This window comes from Prionailurus bengalensis, chromosome B4 (assembly GCF_016509475.1).
Source record: "Prionailurus bengalensis isolate Pbe53 chromosome B4, Fcat_Pben_1.1_paternal_pri, whole genome shotgun sequence".
Taxonomy (NCBI): domain Eukaryota; kingdom Metazoa; phylum Chordata; class Mammalia; order Carnivora; family Felidae; genus Prionailurus; species Prionailurus bengalensis.
The window spans coordinates 133,011,072-133,036,141 of record NC_057358.1 but is presented as its reverse complement, the minus strand read 5'-3'; the positions used below and the strand labels follow the sequence as shown (position 1 = coordinate 133,036,141).

Genomic DNA, 25,070 nt, shown 5'->3' with positions numbered 1-25,070 from the left:
CGCACCCTGCCTCACCCTCCCCTGGACCAGGATTCCACACCTTGCCCCGCTGTCCTGGTTCCGTGTCCCCCCAGGCAGAACCTATGCCAGGAACTACTGACTCTTAATTAAGTGAGGCAGGCCCACCGTGGCCTGCCCCCACCCCCCACCCCCGACAGGGGACAGGGGACAGGCAACAGGCCAGGGCGAGGATGGGAAATATCTACAGATACAGATGAATAAGCCCCATGGTGAGAAATCAGGTTCGCCTCCCCTTTGCGTTTCTCTAAAACAAGGAGGGGACTGGCCCCTGGGTTGCGAGCGAGGCGCGGGATGTAACTGAGTGTTTCCAAGGCCCACGATTACCCAGAGTCAGAAGCTTTAGGGTCTGAGCACCTCTCCGATGCCAACCCGCTCATGGGAAGCTGATGAGACTCACGCCCATCTCTGAGGTGGACTGAAGCAGCCACTGCCTGGCAGGCCCAGCCCCTCCCCTTCGCCCCTGACCCGACCTGACCCTCCAGGCCTTCAGTGTGGGAACACATCTCACCTTCTGCAGCCTACTGCAAAAACTCCCCGGAGACCTCAACTTGCAGCCTTCAGTCTCCACTGAAAAGCTCCCATGAGAAATTTCTTAGAGAATTTAGTGTTAGGATCGTAGCTCTGAGCTTCCTGGCAGTCAAGTCGAAAGGGGAAAGGTGACGAGTTACTGAGTCCTTGGCAGCAGGAGAGATCTTGGTACGGTGGATCCTTCCGGGAAATCCAATTGCCTAAACATTTCTCTGAGATTCTAACTCTCTCTTCTATATATCTACCTGGGGGGTGTAATATTGCACCTGCATCCCCCGTCTGGGAAACAAGACAGGGTATAAACGCATCCAGTGATAAAGAACACATAGTAGGTGCACAGTGAAGAATCTAATAGTTCTCACTCTTCTTTGAGAGAAAGAGGATAGAAAGGGGGACACCGGACAAGGATGGGGAGAGATGCGCAGAGTTGCAAGGGTAGAACTGTGGGTTTAATTCTATGCCCTGGGAACTGTGCTGTCCTGACAGTAACGCTGTGCCCCAACTCGGGACAGTCTGCTCACAGCTCCCTGACCCCTGCCCTAGTCCCATCACCATCCCTTTCTCCTGACAGCTTGAGCAGCCTCCTGACTGTTCTGTCTCCTGCTTCTTCCTCCCACACTCCTTCTTCAGTCAGCCAAAACTTCCTAAAACTCAAATCTACCCGTGTCCCTCCCCAACTTAAACCCTCCATGGCTCCCCACTGACATCAGAACAAAGTCTAAGCCCCTGACCAAGGCCTACAAGGCCCTCCGGTCTGGCCTTCCCCTCCCCCAACCCCTGCTCCTCCTCTGCACATCTGCGGCCCATCAAGCTCCCCAAATACACGCCATTCTTGCCCCCCTTTCCTTTGCTCGGTGCCCCTTCCCCTTGCTCTCAGCCTCCCTTCAAGACCGTCTCCTCCACGGAGCCTCTGCTCAGCCCTTCCCTGCACCAAAGGCTGAATTCACCCCGTCTGCTCTGGCTTACTCCACAGTCTGTTCACATCTCCTGCCTAACATGGGTTCCCCGGAAGCAGATCCTGAGCCAAGAACTCAGGAGGTGATCCCGGGGAGTGTGTCGAGGGAGTGGAAACTGAGAAAAGCCAATGAGGGGCTGTTGGTGAGCCGGCTACTGCTGTGGAGAATGGGGCCACAATCGGGACCCCCTGAGAGACTGTGGAGCGGGCCTCAGAACGGGACCCGAGACAGCAGGGAGGCGGGGGAGGGGCACTGCAGCATTCCCACAGACAGGTTGAATGCTGGCCACGCACCCCCCCTCAGACGCACCCCCGCACCAGCCCCACACAGCACCCAGTAGGCACTCAGGGATCTACTTAGCATGAGCACCACCTGTGACAGAAGAAGCTACCGCCTCCCACCCTGGATGACAGCTGTGGGGGACCCCCCCCCAAAAAAGAAGGTGAAGAGGGGTCGCTCTATGGGTGAATAGCCATTGGGCTGACTTCCTTCGGGCCCCAAGTAAGACATCACTTACGAGAGTGAGAAATTAATTTCTAATTACACAGTTACTTTATCACGCAGCTTCGGTGCTAAAAGTCTAAAAAAAAAAAAAAAATCAACAAAAACCCCCACTACCTCCTGCCAGCTCCCAAGCGCCTAATTAGGTAAGTAATTTAGCTTTAAAGCGAACACTTTTGTCCTGACATCACCCCAGGAGGGGAGTAGCTGAACCCAGTTCCAGGGCTGTCCTTGAGGAGAGGGGCTCAGGGGTGGCCATGCCAGAGCGGGCTGGCACACCCTTACTTATTCCTGCTGAGGCGCCCTCCCTCCCCCACTCCCGGATCCCCTGCCTCCCAAGAGAGGCCCAGAGCCTCCGGCCTGGTCAACCACTGCACAGGATCTCCCCCTCCCCCCCGCCCCGCCCCCAGCCACTGTGATCAGTTCGGGATGGGCATGTGACCCCAGGTGGGCGATGGGCGGCAGGCCAGCCCTTGAGCTGGGACTATAGGGAAGAGGGCTCTCCTTGGCTAAGCCGCCGCCTGGAAACCCTAAGGCCCTAACGGCCATCTTGCCTCCGTGGTGGCCTCAGAATACCAACACAAAAGGCGGCTGAGTCCAGAGCTGGAGAGAGGCAGGATCCTGACCATATGGTTCGAGCACTCTCTCGATCTGAATCCCAGATCTGCCCTCTGCTTTTTCCGGTTCTGTCAGCCAATACACTCCCTTTGGGGCTTGGGCCCCGTTTGCCTTGGGTTTCTGTCACTGGGAACTCAGCGTCCTGGCTGATTGACAAGGTTTTCCTCAGCATTCACACGTGTGGGGCACTTCACATACCTTCTCGTGGGGGGATTATGGCCCATTATGGCCCATCAGCTGAGGCTCCCAAAGAACCCAGCTCACACAGCCAGAGGGCAGGGGATCCGGAAGCCCTGCCCGGCCTACCCTCCGGCTCAGCAGGCATCAGGCCAGCCGCCTTCTGGCTCGCGACACCCTCCTCAGCTGGTCAGGCGGCCGGTGAGCACAACACACATGGCAGGACATGGAATAGGGCCAGCATCCCTGTGGGCAGGCTTACCCAGTGGTTAAAGCGCGGAGCCTGGATCCCGTCCCCAGCTCTGCCGCTAGCATACCGTGTGACCCTGGGCAAGTCACTGAACCGACCTCCCAGGGCCGTGAGGAGCAGGAAATGGGTTCCTACGCGGATTCGGTGCTGAGAACAGGGCCTGGCCCACGTAGGAGTCAAAGAAGAGTCAGCCGCTATTATATCACAGCCTCATGTGCTGCCTCAGCTCGCGCTTGCCCACGAATCGCATGTGCCTGCTCAAACCGCACCCCCTGAATCCCACCTCCTGCCTGAGAAAGCCCGGGCAGCACGGGCCTCCGGAAGCTTTGGCAGGACCCCAGCGCCGTCCACCACGTGGCCTGCATTCCAGGAACACCTGAACATCGCGTGTTCCCAGAGTGCAACATTGCTCTTGCCAGGCGTTTGCCAGTCTTTCTACCTGGTGCACCTTCCCGTGCCTTCCAGATCCCACCCCTGGGCAGAATTGGGCTCGCCCGCCTTGCGTCCCACCCTGCGTCAGTCAGGGCACCTCTGGCTCTGAGGTGCGCTCTGATGTGTCCCTGTTCCTCGGGGCAGGGGCTGGATCGGAGTCCCAGCTGCGTCCCCAGTGTCCAGCCCAGGGCCCGGCTTAGAGGCGGGCTCTCTATACCAGCTTGTCAAACGAATAACTTGAGGGACAAGATCAGAAAAAAGAAAAAAAAGAAAAAAAAAAAAGGCTTGGAGCTGACAAGAAGCAACATGAAATGACTGAGACGTAATGTCTTTCCAGGAAATAACCCCTCCCAGAAGATGGTTTCTGTGTGCCGCTGATAAAAATAGGGTGTTTCCTCAATCTTTGGAAGGGACCCACGGGGGCTTTCTTAAAATGTAATTTAGGATGTAGCTAATGGGAAGGAAACTGAGATGCCGGAAATGGCAGCTCATCTGTCAGGAGGCAGCTCTGTGATGATTCAGGCTTGTACTAGTGGGTAACTCGACGGCCGGCCTACGCCACAACCCCACCACCTAGCACATAGTAGGTGTTCAGCGGAGGCAGGGAGGGAGGAGATACCGGAAAGAGGGAATTGAGGAGCGATAACATTAGCCCTTGACCTTGACCAGCACTTTCTGATTTATGGGTCACCGTCACCCATAAATCCTCACACACATCCTATGGAACCAGAAGTACAGGGGTTATTAAGCCCATTTGACTGTTAAAGAAACTGATGCTCTGGGGCGCCTGGGTGGCGCAGTCGGTTAAGCGTCCGACTTCAGCCAGGTCACGATCTCGCGGTCCGGGAGTTCGAACCCCGCGTCGGGCTCTGGGCTGATGGCTCAGAGCCTGGAGCCTGTTTCCGATTCTATGTCTCCCTCTCTCTCTGCCCCTCCCCCGTTCATGCTCTGTCTCTCTCTGTCCCAAAAATAAATAAACGTTGAAAAAAAATTAAAAAAAAAAAAAAAAAAGAAACTGATGCTCTGAAACCAACTCGGGCCGAGTTCAGAACAAAAGGAAAGATCTGGGGCCACAAAGTCAGAGGAAAGGCTGCAGAGACACCCCAGGAGGGTGGGATTCAGGGCAACTCTGGGGACTGCAGCAGCAGGAGACCCCAGGTCTTCGCTTGACAAGGCTCCACTCAGGTGACAACACTCCAGTGACTTCATCTCTGGGTGAAGGTGTCAGATAAACACAGGATTCTCAGTCGATTTGAAGTTCAGATAAACAATAACACATCACGTTTAAGTATAGGTCCCAAATACGCCTCATGACGTCTGCTTCATGAAATTTAGCACAGCTACACCTGTCTGGGCACCGTGACAGGTGGACACGGCTGCTGGGAAGAGACACTGGGCTCTACCAGAGTTTGGGGGGTACATGTCCCTCTCAGAGGACTCACCCGGCGGCCTTCTGAGGGCTGGTGACGTTGTCCAGGTCCCCAGGGGCGGACCAACTGGAATATTTTGGCCTCTGAAAACGTAAAACTCCTCATGCTGTGAGTCAGCGTGGGTTCTGGGGCCGGCCGTAGGTGAGCACATGCCAGATCTGGCCCATGTAAGCTGTGTGACGTGGGACAGGCTGCTGATCTCTCTGAACCTCCACGCCCATATCTGCAACCGGGGGTTCACCACCACCACCACGCCCCTAACCACCATCATCAATTTCTCGGGATTGTGAGGATGTAAGAGAGCACAGCACCGTCAGTAAATATTAGTTCTGGAAAATTAGTGACCAGTGCCGATTTCTGCTCCTGCCCGTCTCCCTTCTCTGCTCTCCTCTGCTCTTACGGTAACAGGCCCCGCATTTTGCACATCTAACCTCTCCAACCTCGGGCCACACGCCACGGAAGACCCTAAACTCGCATTCACGCCAGGGGTACGCCCAGACCTAGGTCTGGCCAATCAGAGCACAGCCCCGTTCCGGCCGCAATGATTGGCTCAGGGATGAGCACATGACCCACGCCAGCCAATCCAAGCCACGGAAGCTACGTTCCGCACTCATTGGGGAGTGGCTGTGAAAGGGCAGGGGTCTTTCCAGTGACTCCCAAGAGAGTAGGCTGTGAGCCCTGGGCTGACCTCTGCCACCCGCAACCCAGGAGGAAGGCTGCCGGGATATATGTCGGCACAGAATAACGAGCAGAGCCGTAGGATGGGAGGACACACTGTCTAGTGACATCTTCCAGGATTCTGGATCAAATGGGCCCTGAAGCCAGAGACCCCTGGGCTTTGAGTAAAGGAAATGATAAACTCCCTTAAACCAGGATCGGCAGGTTCCTGCCCCATATAACTGACAGAACCCTTCCTGATTCATGACTGACTGGCGTCTGGCTTGTCAGCCGGTAGCCAGAGAATCTCTCTACCCCTCACCCCTCATAGCATGTAGCATCCTGTTTCCATGGAAACGAACCTGCGTGGTGATCATGGCTCTCGTCCACTCTACTCCACAAGCAAATAAGAAAACCATCCACCCCGAGGTTCCCACTGGAATCTTCTCAGATCCACGCCTACCCGACGCCAGTTCAGCTTCACAAAAGTGGCCCCGGATACCCTCGCCCCCAGCTCCACGGTGCCTGGGCACGACAGATTCCAAACAAACATGTCATGGAGACTCCCCCTCCACGCTGGCCCAGAGCCAGGCTCTGGGGACTCCGCGATGATGAGTCAGCCTCAGCCTTGCCCTCAGAGCACCCAGTGCTGGGAGCAGACAGACCTGTAGAGCCCAGGATAAATCAGGATGTAAAGATGTGCCCTGGCCCTGCCGACACATGGACTGCTTCCCTGACTCACAGATGATGCGCATAGAGTCATGGAGGAGGGAACAGACACAATGATGACATTCTGACACCCATAACCACAGCCCGATCTGCTAGCGGGGACAGGCCTCTGCACAGCTTGCATGGGGTTGGTATTTGACTTTAGAGCCAAGAGCAAACAAAGAAACTCGGGCCCTAGTTGAGGAATGCGGTATGCTCTGAAAGTTGCCCACATAATGTGCTTTCTCTCTTCTTCCAATCCTGCCCGGCCCCAGGGAACAATTCTTGGTTGCCTGAGCCAAATTCAGCGATGTTTTCTATTTTCCTAGCTTCCCCCGCAGCGAAGGATGGCCACGAGACCCGGTTCTGATCAAGCATGCCTGCACGGGGGAAAGATCTAGGGAAGAAAATGTTATCTTCCTGATCCAAGTGGACAGGCGTGGCCGACATAGCCTTGTCTCCCTTCACCCTTCCCTCCTTCAGCGCAGACACGAGGTTCACAGCCTCAGCAGCTGCCTTGCGCCCATGAAAGAAAGGCCCGGAAAATCACGGACGTCAGCCCCCACATCACAGAGCCGCCATCAGCACCCACCGACCTCAGAACTTCGTGTCACGTTGGAAAAAACACCCCAGGACTTGCTCAAGCCACGGCTGGTCGACTTTTCTGCTACGTGCAGTCAAATGCATCCCGGCAAGCCACGCAGAGCCAGGACTCAATCCCAGCCCGTGGAGCCAAGCTCCCTGGGTTCACCTCCTGGCTCTTCCCCTTACCAGCTTGCGACCTTGAGGAGGTCACTCCCTGTTACCGTGCCTCATCTGCGAAATGGAACTGACCACACTCTGCTGCTCAGAGAGCTAGTGTGAAGAGTAAACCAGATCATGCACAGCTTGGGCCCCCAGTGAGTACTCAGCAAACAGCAGATGCTTTTATTTTTTCTCACACCCCTGGATGAAGTCTAGAAGGATTCCATTCCCTTTGCTTTCTACAGAACCACCGACAGGCACTTTGGACAAAAGGAACTCTCAGCGAGCAACTGCAGAGGGGACGCGCCTGCCTGCTCTTTTTAGAAAGCTCTAGTCCGGGGTTGAGGAACAATTCTTATTGACGTTTTGTTTCCCAAGGGCCCGTAAAAGTCAGGGTGGGGAAGCTGTTCCCCGTGCTGTGCTCACTCACTCAAGAGAAGAGGTTCCCAGGGTATGATAGACTCCGAGCCAGCCTCTCCTCACTCCCTGGCTGAGGTGCTGAATGACTGACATTATTGCTATTTGTGTTGGTGTTTTTACTGATGACAGAAATTCTGAGGGGGAGTCCTCATGGTCCTGTTCATGAAGTACGTCTACTTGTCATGAGAATTATTTCAGATCCTGGCTCTCTTGTGCTTCTTCCCCTTCCTATGGCTCCCAGAACTGGGAACTGTCCTCTCCACCTGGAGGGTGTCCAATCAAGAGCATCTTGAGGGTCACATAACGAGAGCACCTGCCTCAGGGCCACCTGGGCATTTAGCCAAAATGCGAATTCCTAGGCCCCCCATATTCCTGGGTCTGGATCCCCAGGGTGAGGCCCAGGAATGTGAATTTTTTTAATGTTTATATATTTTAGAGAGAGAAAGACAGAGCATGAGCGGGGGAGGGGCAGAGAGAGAGGGAGGCACAGAATCCGAAGCGGGCTCCAGGCTCTGAGCTGTCAGCACAGAACCCGACACGGGGCTCAAACTCATGGACTGCGAGATCGTGACCGGAGCTGAAGCTGGAGGCTTAAGCGACTGAGCCACCCAGGCGTCCCGCAGGAATCTGCATTTTAACATGTACTCCCAGAGATCCTGTTGCCCCTTGAATTTTGAGGAACACTGAGAAGGGGCGCAAGGCTGTGCACGTGTCTGAGGAGTGGGGAGGTCGCCCCTTCCTGGTGCGTTCCTCCTCATCCCTTAGCGGCTCCATTTTCCACACCGAGGCTCTCTCTGGGAGAGAGGCCGTCATAGTTAGAAGCTTTCAAGGGCTTTCAGGCTCAAGGCGGCTCCTGTTCCCTGCACTCATGCAAGGCGGGGCCCACATCAGCCACCCAGCCGTGCCCTTGGCAAGGCTCTGGCTCAGCCTCAGAGAGGTCGCTGTGGCCCAGTCCTCTGGCCCTGCTTCACCTAAGAGAATCATCATCAGAATTCTCGGGGAAGCCTTTAACAGAAGTGCTCAGGCCCTTCCCCACAGCTGGCAGTGGCCACTCATGTCAGGGGAGGAGGCAAAATTACCAGCATAATACACCAAGGGAGATAGACGATCTCTCAAGTTCAACAAAACGCCATTGAATATTTCACGACCTCCTAATGGACAGAAGCAGAAGAGCGTAGTTTAAATAAGACGGTGAGGAGGGTTAAACTTTATCCAATGGTTACTGGAGGTTTCTCACGCTGAAAGAGTCTCCAGCGAGGTGCTACAGGACCCCGCTGCCCAGGGCTGACCAAGCACAGGAAGCAAATATAAGGAGCAACCGAATCAGGACTCCAAGAGATCATTGCAAGATAAAAGTAATAGCAATAAATGCAAAGTTTGGTACTTGGGTTAAAAAAAGGTCAACTGTGGGGTGCCCGGGTGGTTCAGTTGGTTGAGCGTCCGACTCTTGACTTCGGCTCAGGTCATGATCTCGCAGTGGGGGCAACGAGCCCTGCCTCCGGCTCTGCACCATCGCTTGGGGTTCTCTCTCTTTCTCTGTGCCCCTCCCCTGCTCTCGTGCACACGCGCGCGTGCTCTCTCTCAAAATAAACAAATAAACAAACTTAAAAAAACAAAAACAAAAACCTGTTTTTAGTTCCCGGGTGAGAGAGACCTGGCTCGGAAAGTGAACACAACCAGGGGGTGGCAGGGAGCACAGCCGCTCAACGGGTCACCACATGGCACTGGGACAAGGGCAGCCCATTCTCTCCGCCCCATGAGTCATCGCTGGGAGGTTGAGGACCTGCTCCCCCACCCCCACCCCCGGGCACCACGACAGCCTGGTATGATGCCAGCAGGTGAAGCTGCCTCACCTGTTCTTTGACAAATGGTGGCAGGTGTTGGGCACATTTCACATGAAGGAAAGTGAGACTCGAGGGGGAAAGGAGCTGCCTTCCAAATTCTGCAGGACTGTCATGACAGAGATGCCCCTGCCCGCAGGCTCTGGGACCCCTGTGCGATCGGGCCCCTGCCCCCCTCTCTGCCCTCATCTTCCAGCACCCACCTCCCCCCCAGGAGCCCTAGGCTCCAACATCCCCCCTCACGCCCCTTCCCCAACAGCCCGAGGCCCTCTGCATGCTGTTCCCTCTACCCAAGATACCCTTCCCCCATCCTCCGCCTGTTCAGCTCTTTTTTTTTAATTTTTTTTCAACGTTTATTTATTTTTGGGACAGAGAGAGACAGAGCATGAACAGGGGAGGGGCAGAGAGAGAGGGAGACACAGAATCGGAAACAGGCTCCAGGCTCCGAGCCATCAGCCCAGAGCCCGACGCAGGGCTCGAACTCCCGGACCGCGAGATTGTGACCTGGCTGAAGTCAGACGCTCAACCGACTGCGCCACCCAGGCGCCCCATGTTCAGCTCTTACTCACTGCCCAGGCCTCTCTTCTTCAGGAAGGCATACGCTGACCCCTGCGTAAATCAGGTCCCTGCTCCATGACCGCATGGTTCTCTACACTTCTTTGCAGCAGCATCGATCCCAATTTAGGATTTATATTGCATTCTTGGGTTTATATCTGTTTTCTAAACCATGAGATCACAATGGCATATCTCGTTCATCTCGTGGCCCCCACTGCCCAGCACAAGGCCTGGCATACAGTAGGTGCTCAATAAATGCTAATTTCTGTAAAGGAATAAGTGAATGAATGTTCTCATCAGATGGGAGCTACAGGAAGACAAATTCAGTTCAGGGAAAGAAAGAATTTTCTAGCACATCAGGCGTGCTAGATCGCTATTTGGGATCGGCTGCCATGTGAGTTCCCCACGGCGGCAGCATGCAAGCAGAGGCTGATTGGATATGGAGATGAAGGCTCTGACCTCCAAGGAACCTTCCAGCGTGGATTCTGTCTCCTCCACAGCTTGAAAAAGGAGGCAGTAATTTGGGGAAGGGGAGGAGCAGGAAGGAAGAAAAAGTCTTTGGGATGTCAGGCTTGTTACTTGGGAAACAGAACATTTATAGCCCCAGGCTGGGCTGGGGCTGGGGCTGGGGGGCTGGGCTCTGGAGCCTCAGGTCGTGGCTTCCCATCCTGCCCTCTGCACCCACACCATCCCTAGGCACAAAGGACAAGGAGGACCTCGAGAATAAGACAGGTCTGAGTCACCTGAATGTGTTCATGACCCTAGCAAAGAAGTCTCCCATTGAACCTGCCCCCGAGCCAGGACCAGCTACATAATTTGTGGGTCCCAGTGCTAAATGTAAATGCAGGGCCTCATTCGGAACTTGTTGAGGATTTCAAAACGGTGAGAACAGAGCATGAAACCAGGCACGGGGCCCTATGGGACTGCACATGCGCACCGCTGTCCCTTGCCCCCAGGAGGGGGCTGGCCTGTGAACCTCACCCAAGGATCACGAGAAGATACCAAACAGACCTTGGCGCTCCTCACTGTGCTCGACCTTCGTTGTCTTAATTTATAAATATGAGCAGACGGGGGAAGCGGTAGGCAACAGAGACTCTTCGAGTCAAAAGGGCAGGGTGGGGGTGCTCATAGTTGGCAGTGAACGGAACCAGCAAAACAAAGGACTTCCCCGAAACACGAGTCAAGAAAAACTGTCCTGGGGCGCCTGGGTGGCTCCGTCAGTTAAGTGTCCGACTTCGGCTCAGGTCATGATCTCACGGTTCGTGAGTTCGAGCCCCGCATCGGGCTCTGTGCTGACCGCTTGGAGCCTGGAGCCTGCTTCGGATTCTGTGTCTCCCCCTCTCTCTGCCCCTCTCCCGCTCACGCTCTGTCTCTCAAAAATAAATAAACATTGGGAAAAAAATTTTTTTAAAGAAAAGAAAAATTGTCCTAAAACTTGGAAATAAGGCAGCGGGAGGGCAATATTTCTCACAATGTCATTTTGGAGCGTTACTTAACAGACCCATCTAAGGATTATTTCATGATCCAGGGGAAGATACCTTTGTTTGAGTCACTATTTACTGTTAACTAAAGGTCTTGCTGTTGTGAAATTACATGTTAACCTGCAGATTTTCGTAAGTGATTTCTGTGCATTAGAAAGGATAACCCCCAAAGTTATGGCTTTATGACCCTGTAGCCTGTTAACCAGCTTTGCTTCTGACCTAATTCTCTTATCCCCACCTTCTCTCTCCAATGCCTATTTTCCTAATTCTGCCGATTACCATCCTACTGGTTCCTCATTAATGAGATGAGTCAATCACGTGCCTTTTCTGGTTTTTTTTTGTTTTGTTTTGTTTTTTTGGGACAGAGAGAGACAAAGCATGAACGGGGGAGGGACAGAGAGAGAGGGAGACACAGAATCGGAAACAGGCTCCAGGCTCCGAGCCATCAGCCCAGAGCCTGACGCGGGGCTCGAACTCACGGACCACGAGATCGTGACCTGGCTGAAGTCGGACGCTTAACCGACTGCGCCACCCAGGCGCCCCAATCACGTGCCTTTTAAGATTTGTGTGCGAGTCATTTTTTGTTTAACTCTTTGGAAATTACACTTTGACTTCACGATCAGGAAAGGACTGTTAAGAAGCCTAATTAATATCCATAAGGAGAGTCGAGTGACTATGGCATCCATAAAACAAGAACAGGTCTCAGCTGCTCTGAAAAATGAGAAACCCAAAACGAGAAATGATCTTGGGAATTAACAAGATGCAGAGGAAAGGAACAATTCCAGACGGGGCAGTAACTGGAGGAAAGGACACCGTTAGTGATTCAGAAGACAAGTCAAGGAATTCTCTTCTAGTACAGAGGAAATCTTCGAGAGAAAGGGGAGAGAATGCAGAGAAGATAGAGTGGGGAAATATCCAGTTAATGGGAAATCCAGGAGGCTGCAGAGAAGAATGGGCAATAACCAAAGAAACAATAAAAGAAATTTTTTTCTTTTTCTTTTTAATTTTTTTTTTTTACTGTTTATTTATTTTTGAGACAGAGAGAGACAGAACATTAACGGGGGAGGGTCAGAGAGAGAGGGAGACACAGAATCAAAGCAGGCTCCAGGCTCTGAGCCATCAGCACAGAGCCCAACGTGGGGCTTGAACTCACAGACTGCGAGATCATGACTGGAACCGAAATCGGACGCTCAACCGACTGAGCCACCCAGGCGCCCCTTTTCTTTTCTTTTTTAAATTTTTTTAATGTGTATTTATTTTTGAGACAGAGAGAGAGAAAGAGACAGAGTGCAGGGGAGGGGCAGAGAGAGAAGGAGACACAGAATCTGAAGCAGGCTCCAGGCTCCGAGCTGTCAGCACAGAGCCCGATGCAGGGCTGGAACTCAAGAACCATGAGATCATGACCTGAGCCGAAGTCAGACCCTCAACCCACTGACCACTCAGACACCCCTAAAAGAAATTTTTTTTCGGACTGGAAGGAAAATACCAGTTCTAGAAGGCCCTGCAGGGAGCAATCCTACACCTAGACTTGCCCTAGTGGACTGTCTGAATTCTGAAGGTAAGGAGAACACCCTATAAGCTTCCGGCAGGGGAAAGCCGGGAAAAAGAAATAGACTTGAACTAGACTCACCTGCAATACTAGCTTGTGGATTTGAGTGGACCACATGCAGGGCTCTGGGGAGAGAAATTAGGACTCCAGAACAGACAAAAACTATCCTTCACACAGGAAGATCAAAGGAACCTATGTTTGGACAGGCAAGACTGAAAAATGATGCTGTCCAAACACCTTGTCTTTCAGAAAAAAACCTCCTTAAGCATTCTGGTCCTCCAGCCAGACCAAAATGAGGAGAATGAAGTTCTTGACAGAGGGGTGGCGTGGTCCACGAGAACCCATATGAGCCCCACAGAGCTGCCAGCAAGACCTAAATAAGTGACAGGGTGGCTGTGACATTTGAATTCTGTTCTCAGGGAAGGGTGTTTAGACGATGCGTAACATTTTTTAAAACACTAGTGGACAAATCGTTTCATCTCAGAGCATCCCTGTGGCACCTAGCATATTCTTGGTGGCACTGACTTCCCATCTCGGCCATGTGCCTGCCCTCCTTCCCTGCCCCTTCTCAATGGCATCTCACACAGCCGCACGCAGGCATGCACGCTGACACACACACATACACGAATACACGCACTGTCACCTCCACTGACACGCACGCACAGGCCTCCAGCCTTCTCTCCTCCTCCTGTCTCTCCCGCTTCTCAGTTGTGCTCTATGACCCATTACTGGGCACGGTTAACACCTGTTTGTCCTTCAGCTCTTGTGTGTCGGCTCCTCAGGAAAGTCCTGAAGCCCCCAAGCCCCCAACACGGCTCAGAGGTGCTCTCAGAAAACCCCAACGCTCTTCCCAGGGGCCTTATCCCGGTGTGTGTGACCAGTGCACGGCTGTTGGATGCCTCTCCCCAGACAGTCGTTGGGAAGGACAAGGCCTATTCTGTGTTTGCTGTCCTTCATACCCCATACCTAGGATGGTGCTGACACTTAGTAGGAGCTCATCCAACCCCTGGCCGCTGGGTGAATGCACAAATAGCCACCAGCCCGGTCTGACCCAAGAAAGCAGGAACAAGGCCCAAAGCGGAGTCCAAGATGCTCCCAAGTGGGCTAAGCTGCAACCTGGCTTCTCTCTGACCACGGCCTGTGTCCTGACAGAAGCAACCATGGTTTGGAGTCACATATTTCCCGAGTCTGTGCTCTGTCTCTGAGTTGCTGAGCGATCTAGGGTAAGAAAAATAATAGCTAACGCTGATCGGCCCGCTCACTTTGCTGTCGCTGTAATTATTGTCTCTCCTTCACAGATGAGGAAACTGAGGCTTAGAGAGGTTAAGTAGCCTTCTCAAGGTCATACAGTTAGCGGTAAAACAGACCCAGTACCAGCTGACGATGCCGAGGACATACAACTTACCAGAGAGGGGAGGAAGGAGTGTCTGTCCAGGCCATCCGGCAAAGGGCCATCATTCCTCCCACCCCAGGGGTCCGGGAAGGCCCTACATGATGTGGCATCATTACTGTCACCAAGAAGCCCCACAGAATATTTCAATTATGTCTGGTGTGCACCGGAGGCGAAGAGCTGTCTGAGGTACGCTACCTACCCTGCCATGACAATGAAGAAGTCCAGTCGGTTCCATGTGTCCCCAAGGTAGCACTTCTTGCCAAAAATGCCCAGGGCCACCATTTTCAGCACCATCTCCATGGCAAAGAAGACGAAGATAAAGTCATCAAAGACCTGCAGGGGCAGGAGGAAGGCGAGAAGCAAGGGACAGGATGAGGCTGTGGAGCAGGACCACAGGGTTGGAGCCACAGTATGAGGCGGGGACCCAGGCATGGACACGAGAGGCCTGGAAGAGACCTGGACACGTCTCCTCTTGGGCAGGAAGAGAACCTCAGAGGTCCTGGCCCAATGGGGCCATTTCACACATGAGGCCACAAAGGCCCAGAGAGGGGAATAAACTTGCCCAAGGTCACACAGCCCACTCTTTTTTCCCTAAAGTCAGGCACACTGACAAGGGACCCAGAGGAGGGCAGGGCAAAGGGCTCCCCCTAATAATAACTGCCAACCACCGGGCTAGACAGCTGACTTTCATTCTCGTTTCTAATTCTCACAGCAACCCCACAGAGAGCCCCATCTTACAGGTGAGGAAACCGACTCAGGGAGGTTCCGCGACTTGCCCCAGGTCACGCGGAAGGTAAGTGGCAGAACCAGAACTGACATTCAGATCAATCTGACTCCAAAGCCCACGGGGAAGGAGGTTTCTCAAAACAGACTTGACACCTTCCTCCAGAGAGGTTTCAGCGCTCCTTGCTCTGTTCAGAAAGGAGCCCCCAAATGTGTCCCTCAGCGTGGGCTCAGGTGAGTATATGTTTCCTGAGGACACGGTCTGGGTAGAATTCCTCTTTCCAGGATCAATGAGGGCTGTAGTCAATTCACTTCAACAAACGAGCCCACTCACTGTGCGCTGGGAAGTAGGCTGGGAGTCACCGACATAGAAAGGGGTCCTTAGTGAACTCACCACCTGGTCGGGAAGTCAGCCTGAGGCTCATCCCTTGTAACCCCTTGTAACCCCACCCAGGGGCCTGAGGCTGCATGAGGAGCCTGTCACCCACTCAGACCCAAGATCCACCCCAGAGATTCTGAATCTGCAGATTTGGGATGGGCCAGGTCTGGATTCTTAACAAGTGCCCCAAGGCATTCTGAGACCCTGGGCTGCTCCGAAACTGCTGAGTCCTGTGGAAACACAGGAGGAATTCCTCCCAGGAGGAATCTGGCTTTCCCAGGGAGAGGCCACGGGATGATGATTACAAATGATGACAGATGGTCAGACCCATCTGTAAAATGGTATAACCCTAACACCCTGCACTACAGGTAGACAAGTTCCGAATAGAGTCATGGCAGGTACCAAAGATAAGGCCCCCCACCCGGGCCCTCGGAGATGAAAACAGGGGAGCCACTGGAGGCCGGCTCCTGAGGGCCACTGAGAGAGTTATGGAACTTGGCCTTTATCCCAACAGCACTGGGGAGCAATGTGTCAGGGCCACTTGTGCTCTACTGGCATGGGACAGTATGGTCAGTCTGGGGTGGGGAAGAGCAGGAGAAGGCTTGGGGAGGCACCTAGATGGGGGAAGATGGGAGCCTAGAGTAGGGCAGAGGCTCCAAAATGTAGAGTAGGGGACGGAGGGGACGGAGGGGAAAGAGGATCAAGAAGGGGCATGGGTAAGACCAGTTGGGAGTGATGAAGAAAACAGCCAGTTAAGGGAGGGCAGGCCACTGAGCATGACAGACAGGGTGGGGTATGGCGGGTGGGCGGGGCATGGCAGGGAAGGGGCGGGGTGCGTGGGCGGGGCATGGCTGGTGGGGGCGGGGCCGCGTGGGGGGGGCGGGGCAGAGCAAGCCAGGCAGGGCTGGCCGGCCTCACCTGCAGGATCTTGCAGCGGTCCGACAGGCAGTCCATGTCGTCGCAGGGCTGGTACATGCCAAGTGTCACGCAGTTCAGCAGGATCACCAGCATGCTGACACATTCAAACCATGTACACACCGAGTCAAGGAAAAAACGGTCGGCAAGACTGTAGCCACGGGAAGGCTGAATGCACCCTGGAACTTAATACCCCCACCCACCACAAACGCTCGCATACACCCCATTCCCCCTCCAGATGCCTCCTCTGAGTGGGTCAATGCCCACTTTTTTAAAGACCTCGGAGACCAAAGACCAGTCTGCATACCTCACAACAGACACGGCTGCTGGTGCCAGACCCATCAAAGAACTCGACCCCTACCAACCCTACTGCTTGAGAGACCCCTCCCCGACTTCCTTGCCCCAGCCTGAGCGTCCGCCTCAGGACCAGGAAAGGAGAAGTCCACAAGGGCCCAGCTGGCAGGCCATCTCTGGATTATCCCTGCCTCTCCACCTCTAACCACCTCTCTCTGACTGTCATTGCCTCCCTCCTGTGACCACCTGTCCCCTCCCCTGACCTATGGCTCCTCCACATCTACCACTAGCCCTGGAACTGGAGGGGCCAAAGGGCCTGTCCAGTGTGGCTGAGATGGGCCGGACACCCCTGTCCTGTCCTCTCCTCTTCCAGGGGCGGGGTTAGAACTCATCACCAGTTTCTGGAATATCTGAGCGTTGGTCCTCCCCAGCCTCGGCACCGAGGAGGGTGGAGCTCAGCCTTCACAGGCAGGCCGGGGGCAGAAACTCTGCAGCCACCAGCTTTGGGCAGGGCCCCCAAAGTCGTTTTGTGGGCATGCTTGCTGTCTCCATTCACAGCTGGAACCTCCATTCCAAGGGGACAGGGGTCTTGCATTCATACCTCTAACAGTGACGGGCATCTAGGTGGAGCTCCGTTACACGAATAAGTTAAATCTCTGTGGGCCCTGCCAGCTCTGACATCCAGCGATTCTGGAATGTCTCCGAACGAAAACCCTGGCCCCTTGCTCTAAGCTGGATGTAGCCACACTGGCCAGACCCCACCCAGCGGGGGCGAACACCTCTTGCCTGATGGGAGACGACCTGGTTTCCCTGGCAACGGCCTCCCTCTCATCCCCGGGTCTCGCTCACCCTGGGATGCCGCCTGCCTTCCCACCTCCCCTTCAGACCCTCCTCGCCCAGCCCTGCTCCTTCCTCCCCCACCCCCCACCCCGCTGCCACTCTCCCGCCACAGCCTGTAATTAATTGCAGTCACTGCTAGGGCCCCCTTCTAGCCTGAGCACTGCTCCAGCAGCAGCTTCATCATTAATTAACTTTTTGAAGTTCAAGCGTTCTAATTACCAGTGAACATCCCTCATCCCCCTGGTTTTTTTCTTCCCCTTTCCTGCCATGCTTTCTCTCCTTCCAGCTGCCTCCTCTGCTCCCTCTGCCCTCCCTGCCAGCTTCCAGTTCAAAGTGCACTTAGCAGGTATCTCCCGGAAGCCTGGAACCCACCCCCCCTCTTCCTCATCAGGGCCCTGAGCGACGGGGGTCAGCAGGCCCATTTTCCAGAGGAGGAAAATGAGGCTCACTGTCTCTCACCTGGGCCCTGACTCAGCCTCCCCGGTAGCCTCCAGCTGTGGCCTCTGCCCCTCCAATCTGCCCCACGCAAATCACCAGGCCAGCGCGGTGTGCCCAGCGCCATCAGAGCGCTTTGAGCGTCACCTCGTTTAATTCTCTGAGCGCTATCGCCAGGCCCGCCGACAAGACGAGGAAGCGGAGCCGCGGAGGGGAACGTGATTTGCCCAAGGTCACCAGCTGGAAGCAGAGCTGAGAGACAAAACCCGAGCGTGCTTTGCTTTGCCTCCAAACCATTTTGCCACTGCCGGGTTAATCTGCCTGAAACACAGCTCTGATTACGCCTTTCCCTATTCAAAACCCTCCGTGGCTCCTGGCTCCGTCATCGTCCTCAGCCTGACATCCAAGGCTGCCTACACTGTGAACTCAGTGAATTCTGCCTTTCTCTCCGATTGGCCTCGGCATGCGCTGAACTTCTTGCTGTCCCCAGGCATACCCTTTGCATCCACCTCCTACTGTCTCTACCAGGTCAAACTCCTACTCATCCTTCACAGCCCCGTCCATCTGTCCCTTCTTCTTGAAACTTCCCTTGAAGCACCCTTCCCCATTCACAAGGTGGTGGCTCAGTCTCCTCTCCGGAAGTGCTCCCTGTCCCCCTGATCTAGCTTGTACCGCGGTAACGAACTTGGCAGTAACCATAACTGCCGTGTGCCAAGTCCCTAGGGACATGGCCCTGACTCTCAACACAGCTCACCGGGCTGGGGGGCAGATGGGGAAACAGGCCAGTAAGCAGCCCGAGTGACCTGACTCAGTGGTGCCCAGAGCCCCTGTGTGGGGGTGCTTCTGCTGTTACCCACTGTACTGAGTCCCTCGGTGAGGCAGATGGAGTGGCTTTCACCTCTAGATGGCTCAGCTTCAGACATTCAGAGGTGGACGGTCTCGGCCCTCCCCCCGAGGCACTCGGGGAAATCCCAGATGGCAGAGTCTGGGTTCTTTCCAGGAGCCCGGGAGGCTTAGAAGTCAGGCCAGAGCTGGCACTGGTGCCCACAGTTGTGACATGCTCCCCACTGGCTCAGGGATCAAAGGCACCAGCCCTCCTTGAAGCGGAACCAGACCGTGCAGCGTGGGGAAGGAGATTGTCAGAGGGAGTCAAGGTCTCCGGGCTACCTGGCCCAATGCCTAATGTTTCCACCATTAGCCACAAGCAGTGGGGAGCTCTGAGAGCACATGACTCTGGGGTTCTGGGACAGTTCGAAGGAGGACAGAGGCCCCAAGAGGGTGGTGAGGATTTCTAGGTAATAGGGCAGGCCAAGACTTGAGTGCTGGCTCCACAAGGGCAGGGAGTCTTCGATGGCTCCCACTGCCTCGAACAGCAAACTCAAAGCCGCCTGCCTGGCACCTGAGATCGTGCAGTGGGGACCCTGTCGCCTTGTCTGCTTCATTGCCCAGACCCTCACTCCTGTCAGGGTAACCTCTGTCACAGAACAACTCCATCAAGGCCCTCAAAAAGCAACTAATCCAATCCCCCATCATGCAGACGGGAAACAGAGAGACAGAGAGCCATCCTAGCAACCCAGCGAGCAGGAGCAGAAGGGACCCTCAGACAACAGACTCCCCACCCACGGGGGTCCCTGAGCCATGGCTGGATTTCAAACAAACGTCAAAACCCCATGTTTCCCCAAATGTCCAGGCTCTGCCCGTGTGGCACCTGCTCAGCACAGATCCCGGATGGGCAGCCAAGGGCACCTTTGAGGAACAGGGACGGGGGAACAGACCAGCGGCGACCCAACCGAGTTTCCCTGGCAGACGAAACCTTCCCAGACACCCACCCAGCTGGGGGAGAAGAAAACACAGGGTCCTTGGGGGCTGTAGAACCACCCCACCACCACCCCAGCCCCAGCGTGAGACTCAGCCCCACCTCCAGCCAGCCCCCACTTTGTGTCCTGGCTCCCATCCTGTTCCCCCTGCTCTGCTGACCGTGCCTCCCGGGGTCCTCGGAACCCCGGGCCTAACAGCCCAGCAGTGAATTGATGAGCATATACGGAGTATCCGCTGTGTGCCAGGCCCCGGGTTAGCAGCAGTGATGATGGTAAAAACGGCAAACGTTTCCCAAGTGCTCTGGAGTGTTTGTTTGCCAAGGAGCTTTCCAATCAAACAGCACGTACTATCTCATTTAAACCCGACAGCAAGCACACGAGGCAGGGAGCCCAGATGCCGCGGAATGCAGAGCCTGTGTAGCTGTGGACCTGGGACCAGAGCTTGTCATGCGCTGTGCAGCAGTGAAAGCCCGCTTTGCCAGCCTCTCCGGTAACAGGTCCCAGGGGCTGCCATTCTTTGGCTTTGCGGGGAGAAAAGCCACCTCACCAGCAGAGGACTGAAATCCCCGGCTGATGCTCTGTGCTGACTATTTAGTATCCGTCCCCTCGGGGAGAGAACAAGAGAACTATCATAGCCCTTCGGACCCGTGTTGGCCTCCCAAGTGCTGAATCTTCGCTGACAACCTTTCAAGAAGAATCAAAGCCTGGGTGGCTCATTCGGTTGAGGGTCCGACGTCAGCTCAGGTCGTGTTCTCACACGCTTCGTGGGTTCGAGCCCCGCGTCGGGCTCTGTGCTGACAGCTCAGAGCCTGGAACTGCTTCGGATTCTGCCTCTCCCTCTGTCTCTGCCCCTCCCCGCCCCCTCCCAAAACTAAACATTAAAAAAAAAAAAAATCAATGGGTTTAGACCTAGCAATGCAGGGTTGTCCCAGACCCACAGCAAAGTTCCCTAAAACCGGCAGGTATTACTGTTATCCACATTTTACAGATAAGGAAACCGAAGCACTGAGGGTCACACAGCTGTTATGGCAGGATTTGAATCTGCCCCCTGCTGACGACTAACCCCGCCCCCCATGTTCTCAGCCCCGTGTTCTGCTGCCCCCAGGCACAGAGCCTGGAACACGAGAGACCCTCGACTGGCATGGGCCCAGTGGAATATTTGCTTTTTCCTTCTTGCCTACATTGTCTCCTCCGGTCTGGGTCTGGGTCATGGAGTCAGGAAGGATGACATTCCACCCTCGCGTGGCCGGGAAGGATGACTATCCCACCAGGAGGAGCTAATGGGGTGGGGGATGCTGGCAAGGGGAGGCTGATGGTCTCAAGGCCCCCCCTTGTCGGTAAGAAATCAAGCAGGACCAGAGTCGTAACTCCACCCAACGGCTGTCTTGAAAACTGGAGGGACAGGGTCGCTGGGGAAGCCACCGGGCTGGGGGCTTCCTCGAACCTGCCACTTCCCAGAGAGAAGAGGGACCGGATGGAGGGGCAGCGCTCGATACCCCAGCAGGCCCCTCTGGGCGGCCTCTTCTCTGGGAGCCAGAGCCAGAGGCCAGCACGGTTACCATGGTGACCACCACCCTCCATCCTGCAGGCCCGGATGACAGTAATTCGGAGGGTTCTGGGAGGGTGGGTGGGGGCAGGAGTGCCGGGTCTGGCTGAGCCAGCCAAATTTGTTTTTATTTTTGTCAAATCTATAATCTGATCCATTTCCCAGGGTGCACCTCAGTTGTCTAAATAAATCAAGTGGAGGAAGAAGCCGGAAGCTGCATCCCCCCTGGGCCAGAGAGGCCGGGAAGATGGGCCAGGCCCCTATGCGGGGGGCCCTTCCCCTACTGGTCCTCAATGAGTCCAAGGACAGAGGCTCAGGACTCTGGTCTCCAAAGGCTGGGGCCTGAGGTTCCAGATCCTGGATCCCAGCTTCTACAAGGCTGGGTCCACAAGCACCCATGCAGCACCTGTTGTATACATGGCCTGTGCATCAGTGCACTGAGACGAACGAGGCTTACTCCCACCCTGGATGTACCTAGAGCACATCCCTGTTCTGGAAGCCAGCTGCAATGTGTGGTTACCATTCTGAATGTCAAGCATGCTGTAGACCCTTGGGCTTTGAAGAGGACATCCATTCCCTACTTCGTTAATTTATTCATTGGGCGTGTCTTTATGAGCAAAATCCTCTGGAAAGCTGCTTGGCCTCTAGTAAAGCAAAACGGAGGCCCACGTTAGGGTCCAGGAGTGCCGCTCCTGGGTGGATACCCTGGAGTAATTCTGACTGAAGTCCACAAAAACCAGAATGCTCGTAGCTGTGTTATTCACGATGGCCCCAACCTGGGAACGAGCCAGGTGTCCCTCACCAGGAGAATGAGGCAGGCAGCCCCCAGGGGACATGCGGCCATGTGCAGAGACATTTTTGATTGTCACGATATGGGGAGACAGGACACTGGCATCTAACGGGTAGAGACCGGGGATGCTGCTGAACGTCCTAGAATGCACGGGACGGCCCCGCCACAAAGAATTATCCAGCCCCACCTGTGAACAGTGCCAAGGCTGAGAAACGCCCGCGGCACATCCATTCGATGGAATACTCCCCAGCAACGAAAAAGGGCAAGCTTACTGATACACACGACAGCAGAGACGGAGCTCACGGGCATAATGCCGGGTAACAGCTGGACACCCGAGAGCAAAGAGTATGTGAATTCAATTTTACAAAGTGAAAAATCAGCCAGAGCTAACCCTGCAGTGAGGGAGGTCAGAGCCGCGGTGACTTCAGGCGAGCACCTGTTGGGGGTGGGGGACAAGGGAGCTCCCAGGGCTCTCTCCATCTTTAGGAGATGCTCTTGTTGGCCCGAGTGCGGTCACAGTAGTGTATTTATACGGAAAAATGCCTTGAGCTGGACAAGACAGTTTGTGAGCTCTACTGCATGTATATCTTACCTCAATAAAAGGGCCAACAAAAAAATTATGAAGGGCAACTGGGACAAGGAAAAATCAAATGCAACAATTAAAACCACACAAGCACCTGCTGGGGTGGCCACTGTCCCAGACCCCCGCTCCTCCCCACCACGGGAAACGTCACCACAGCCCTGCAAGGGAGGGTGTGACAGGTTTGCCGAGACCGAGGGATTTGAATTTCACACCATCCTGTCTTCTGTTTGTTTAAGGATTCGTTCCTCCCCTGCCCGCTGCAGCCTCGGGATACAGGCACGGCAGACATTATTACACCCACTTTACAGATGCAAAAATGAAGGTCCAGATACTTGCCCAAGGTGATAGGGTGGTTGAGGTGGAACAGAAAACTGCTCTTTAAAGTGGACAGACCTGCTGGGCAGATGGTCCTAGGCCTCTCTGCTTACATGCCTCCAGCAGTGGGGAGCTCCCCATGTGACACACTGCCCTGCCCGGGCTGATTGATTCTGCTTATACGCTTCCGGGTGTCAGTGGGCTGAGAACTCCTGCGGGGTGAGATGAGGTCCACGTCTTAGAGGCCCCATAATTGGAGAACCTATTGAATTTGGCCAACATTTCTGATTCCCAGAGGCCCAGCAAGTCTCAGTGCCCGGTGTAGACAGCCGGAGTGGGGGAGGTGAGGAAACAGGGGCTGCTCGCTTGGAAGAAAACCCCAGGGCGGATAGTCCATGGGATAGAAACTCCAGCCAAGGAGGCTTCAGCCACTGCCGAAGAAAAGGGGAGGGCAGGGCAAGGCCCTGGGGACCAGAGCCCCACTGTCTGTGGGCTGACCCAGCCTCAAGATCCCACCCACAAAGGAGGTGTGCCTTCGGGGAAGCCTCCTGGAGTCCTAGGCAGGGGGAAGAGATGCCTCCCCCAAGCCTTCACGATGGCCTGAATGTCCCCCACTTATATCAGCTATCAAACTGAGTGTGGTCTGTTCTGGCTTCTTCTCACCCAACCAGGCTGTGCTCTCCAAAGGGCAGAGGGTATCGATCCCTCTCTGTGCCCAGAGCCCTACCTGGAGCAGCTGCTCGGGGCATCCACAGCCTCAGAAAAGAGTGAGGTCCCCATCACTTGGAGGCATCGAGGAGTCTAAGGAGGCATTTCTGTGCTGCAGGGATTTGTAGCCTCCCTTCCCACCCTGAACTCCCCCTTCTCCTTTCTAACATCCATCACTCACTATGCCATTATTCGGCACCCCCTCGCTGAGACCCCCTTTGTTGGCCCACAGTGGTCTGGGAACCCCAAATGAAGAAGATGTGGTCCCTGCCCTCCAGAAACCACAAGCAGACACTTGGCGGGGACACAGACAGAGGGTGAGGGCTGGACAGAGGGTGATGACACTCTCCCTCGGCCTCCTGGGGACCAGTCCTCCGCCACACATCTCCCCTGCCTGCCAGCGACCACACACACACACACACACACACACACACACACATTCACGTATGCACTCCCACAGAGCCCCGCAGCCCTTCCAGCACCTGCACATGCTGACACGCGTGCACACCCTCCTCCTCGCCCATCTGGCCCGCAGCCCTGGGCACACCCGATGGGCTCTCCTGCAAACATAGCTCTTGGCTTCTCCGTACCCCCTGGGGAAGTTCATGAGCCCCTTCTCAGGATAATGTTTTTAATGCATACGTTTTCCTAATGCCCAGAATTAGAAAGGAAGGAAGCCAGTTATGTTAAAAGAGTTGTCAACACATTCAAAAAAAAAAACAAACAAACAAACTCAGGAGGAAGGAGAACCACTCCAGATTCATTATCAACACAATGAAGAGCCAGGGCCAGTGGCAGGTCTGATACTGTGACGGTAAAGCAGTGATGAAGTCCACAAGCACCACAATGGGACAGGGAGACATCAGCGATTGCTACTAGTGAGCCACAGAAACTGCCAGTAATCACACCGTGCTTTGTTACCTCCGTTCATAATAGAAAGGCTCCATTTCGGTCTGACATCAGTGAAAACAAACGTGCGACTTGACCCCATCCAGGTTCAAGAACCCCAGGGGCGCCTGGATGTCTCCACTGGGTAAGCGTCAACTCTTTTATTTCGGCTCAGGTCATGATCCCAAGGTCATGGGATCAAGCCCTCAGTCAGGCTCCGAGCTAAGTGCAGAGCCTGCTTAAGATTCTCTCTCTCTCTCTTTGTGCCCCTCTCCCCACCTCGTTCTCTCTCTCCACCCCCACCTCTTTCCTAAAATAATAAAAAAAGAGAAGAAAAGAACCCCAGGCTAAGATCTTGTTCTAGAAACTCTCTCCCCCTCGGGCCCTGGGGACACCTGGGCCTTCTCCTACTTCATGGGCTCCGACCCTCATATGTTGGCCTTTCTCAGGCTCCCCAGCCTCTGGTCTCCCCTCTCCTCTCCTTGATCCCACACCCCCTCGCAAGGCCTCAACTCTGGTGGTCAGCAAGCTGACCAGGTCTGCAATCTGTCCCAGCCCCAGGCTCACTCCATTCCT

At 54.8% G+C, this 25,070-nt stretch overlaps 1 protein-coding gene across 1 annotated transcript in view; it reads right to left on the bottom strand.

Annotated features, from left to right (window-relative positions):
- Positions 1-25,070, bottom strand: part of CACNA1I (calcium voltage-gated channel subunit alpha1 I) — a 115,724-nt gene that overhangs the window by 69,059 nt on the left and 21,595 nt on the right. The window contains exons 3-4 of the mRNA XM_043562660.1: positions 16,282-16,393; positions 14,461-14,594 (exon numbers count right to left, since the gene is read on the bottom strand). Coding sequence (XP_043418595.1) covers positions 14,461-14,594; positions 16,282-16,393 — 246 coding nt within the window. The remainder of the gene's footprint in view (positions 1-14,460; positions 14,595-16,281; positions 16,394-25,070) is intronic.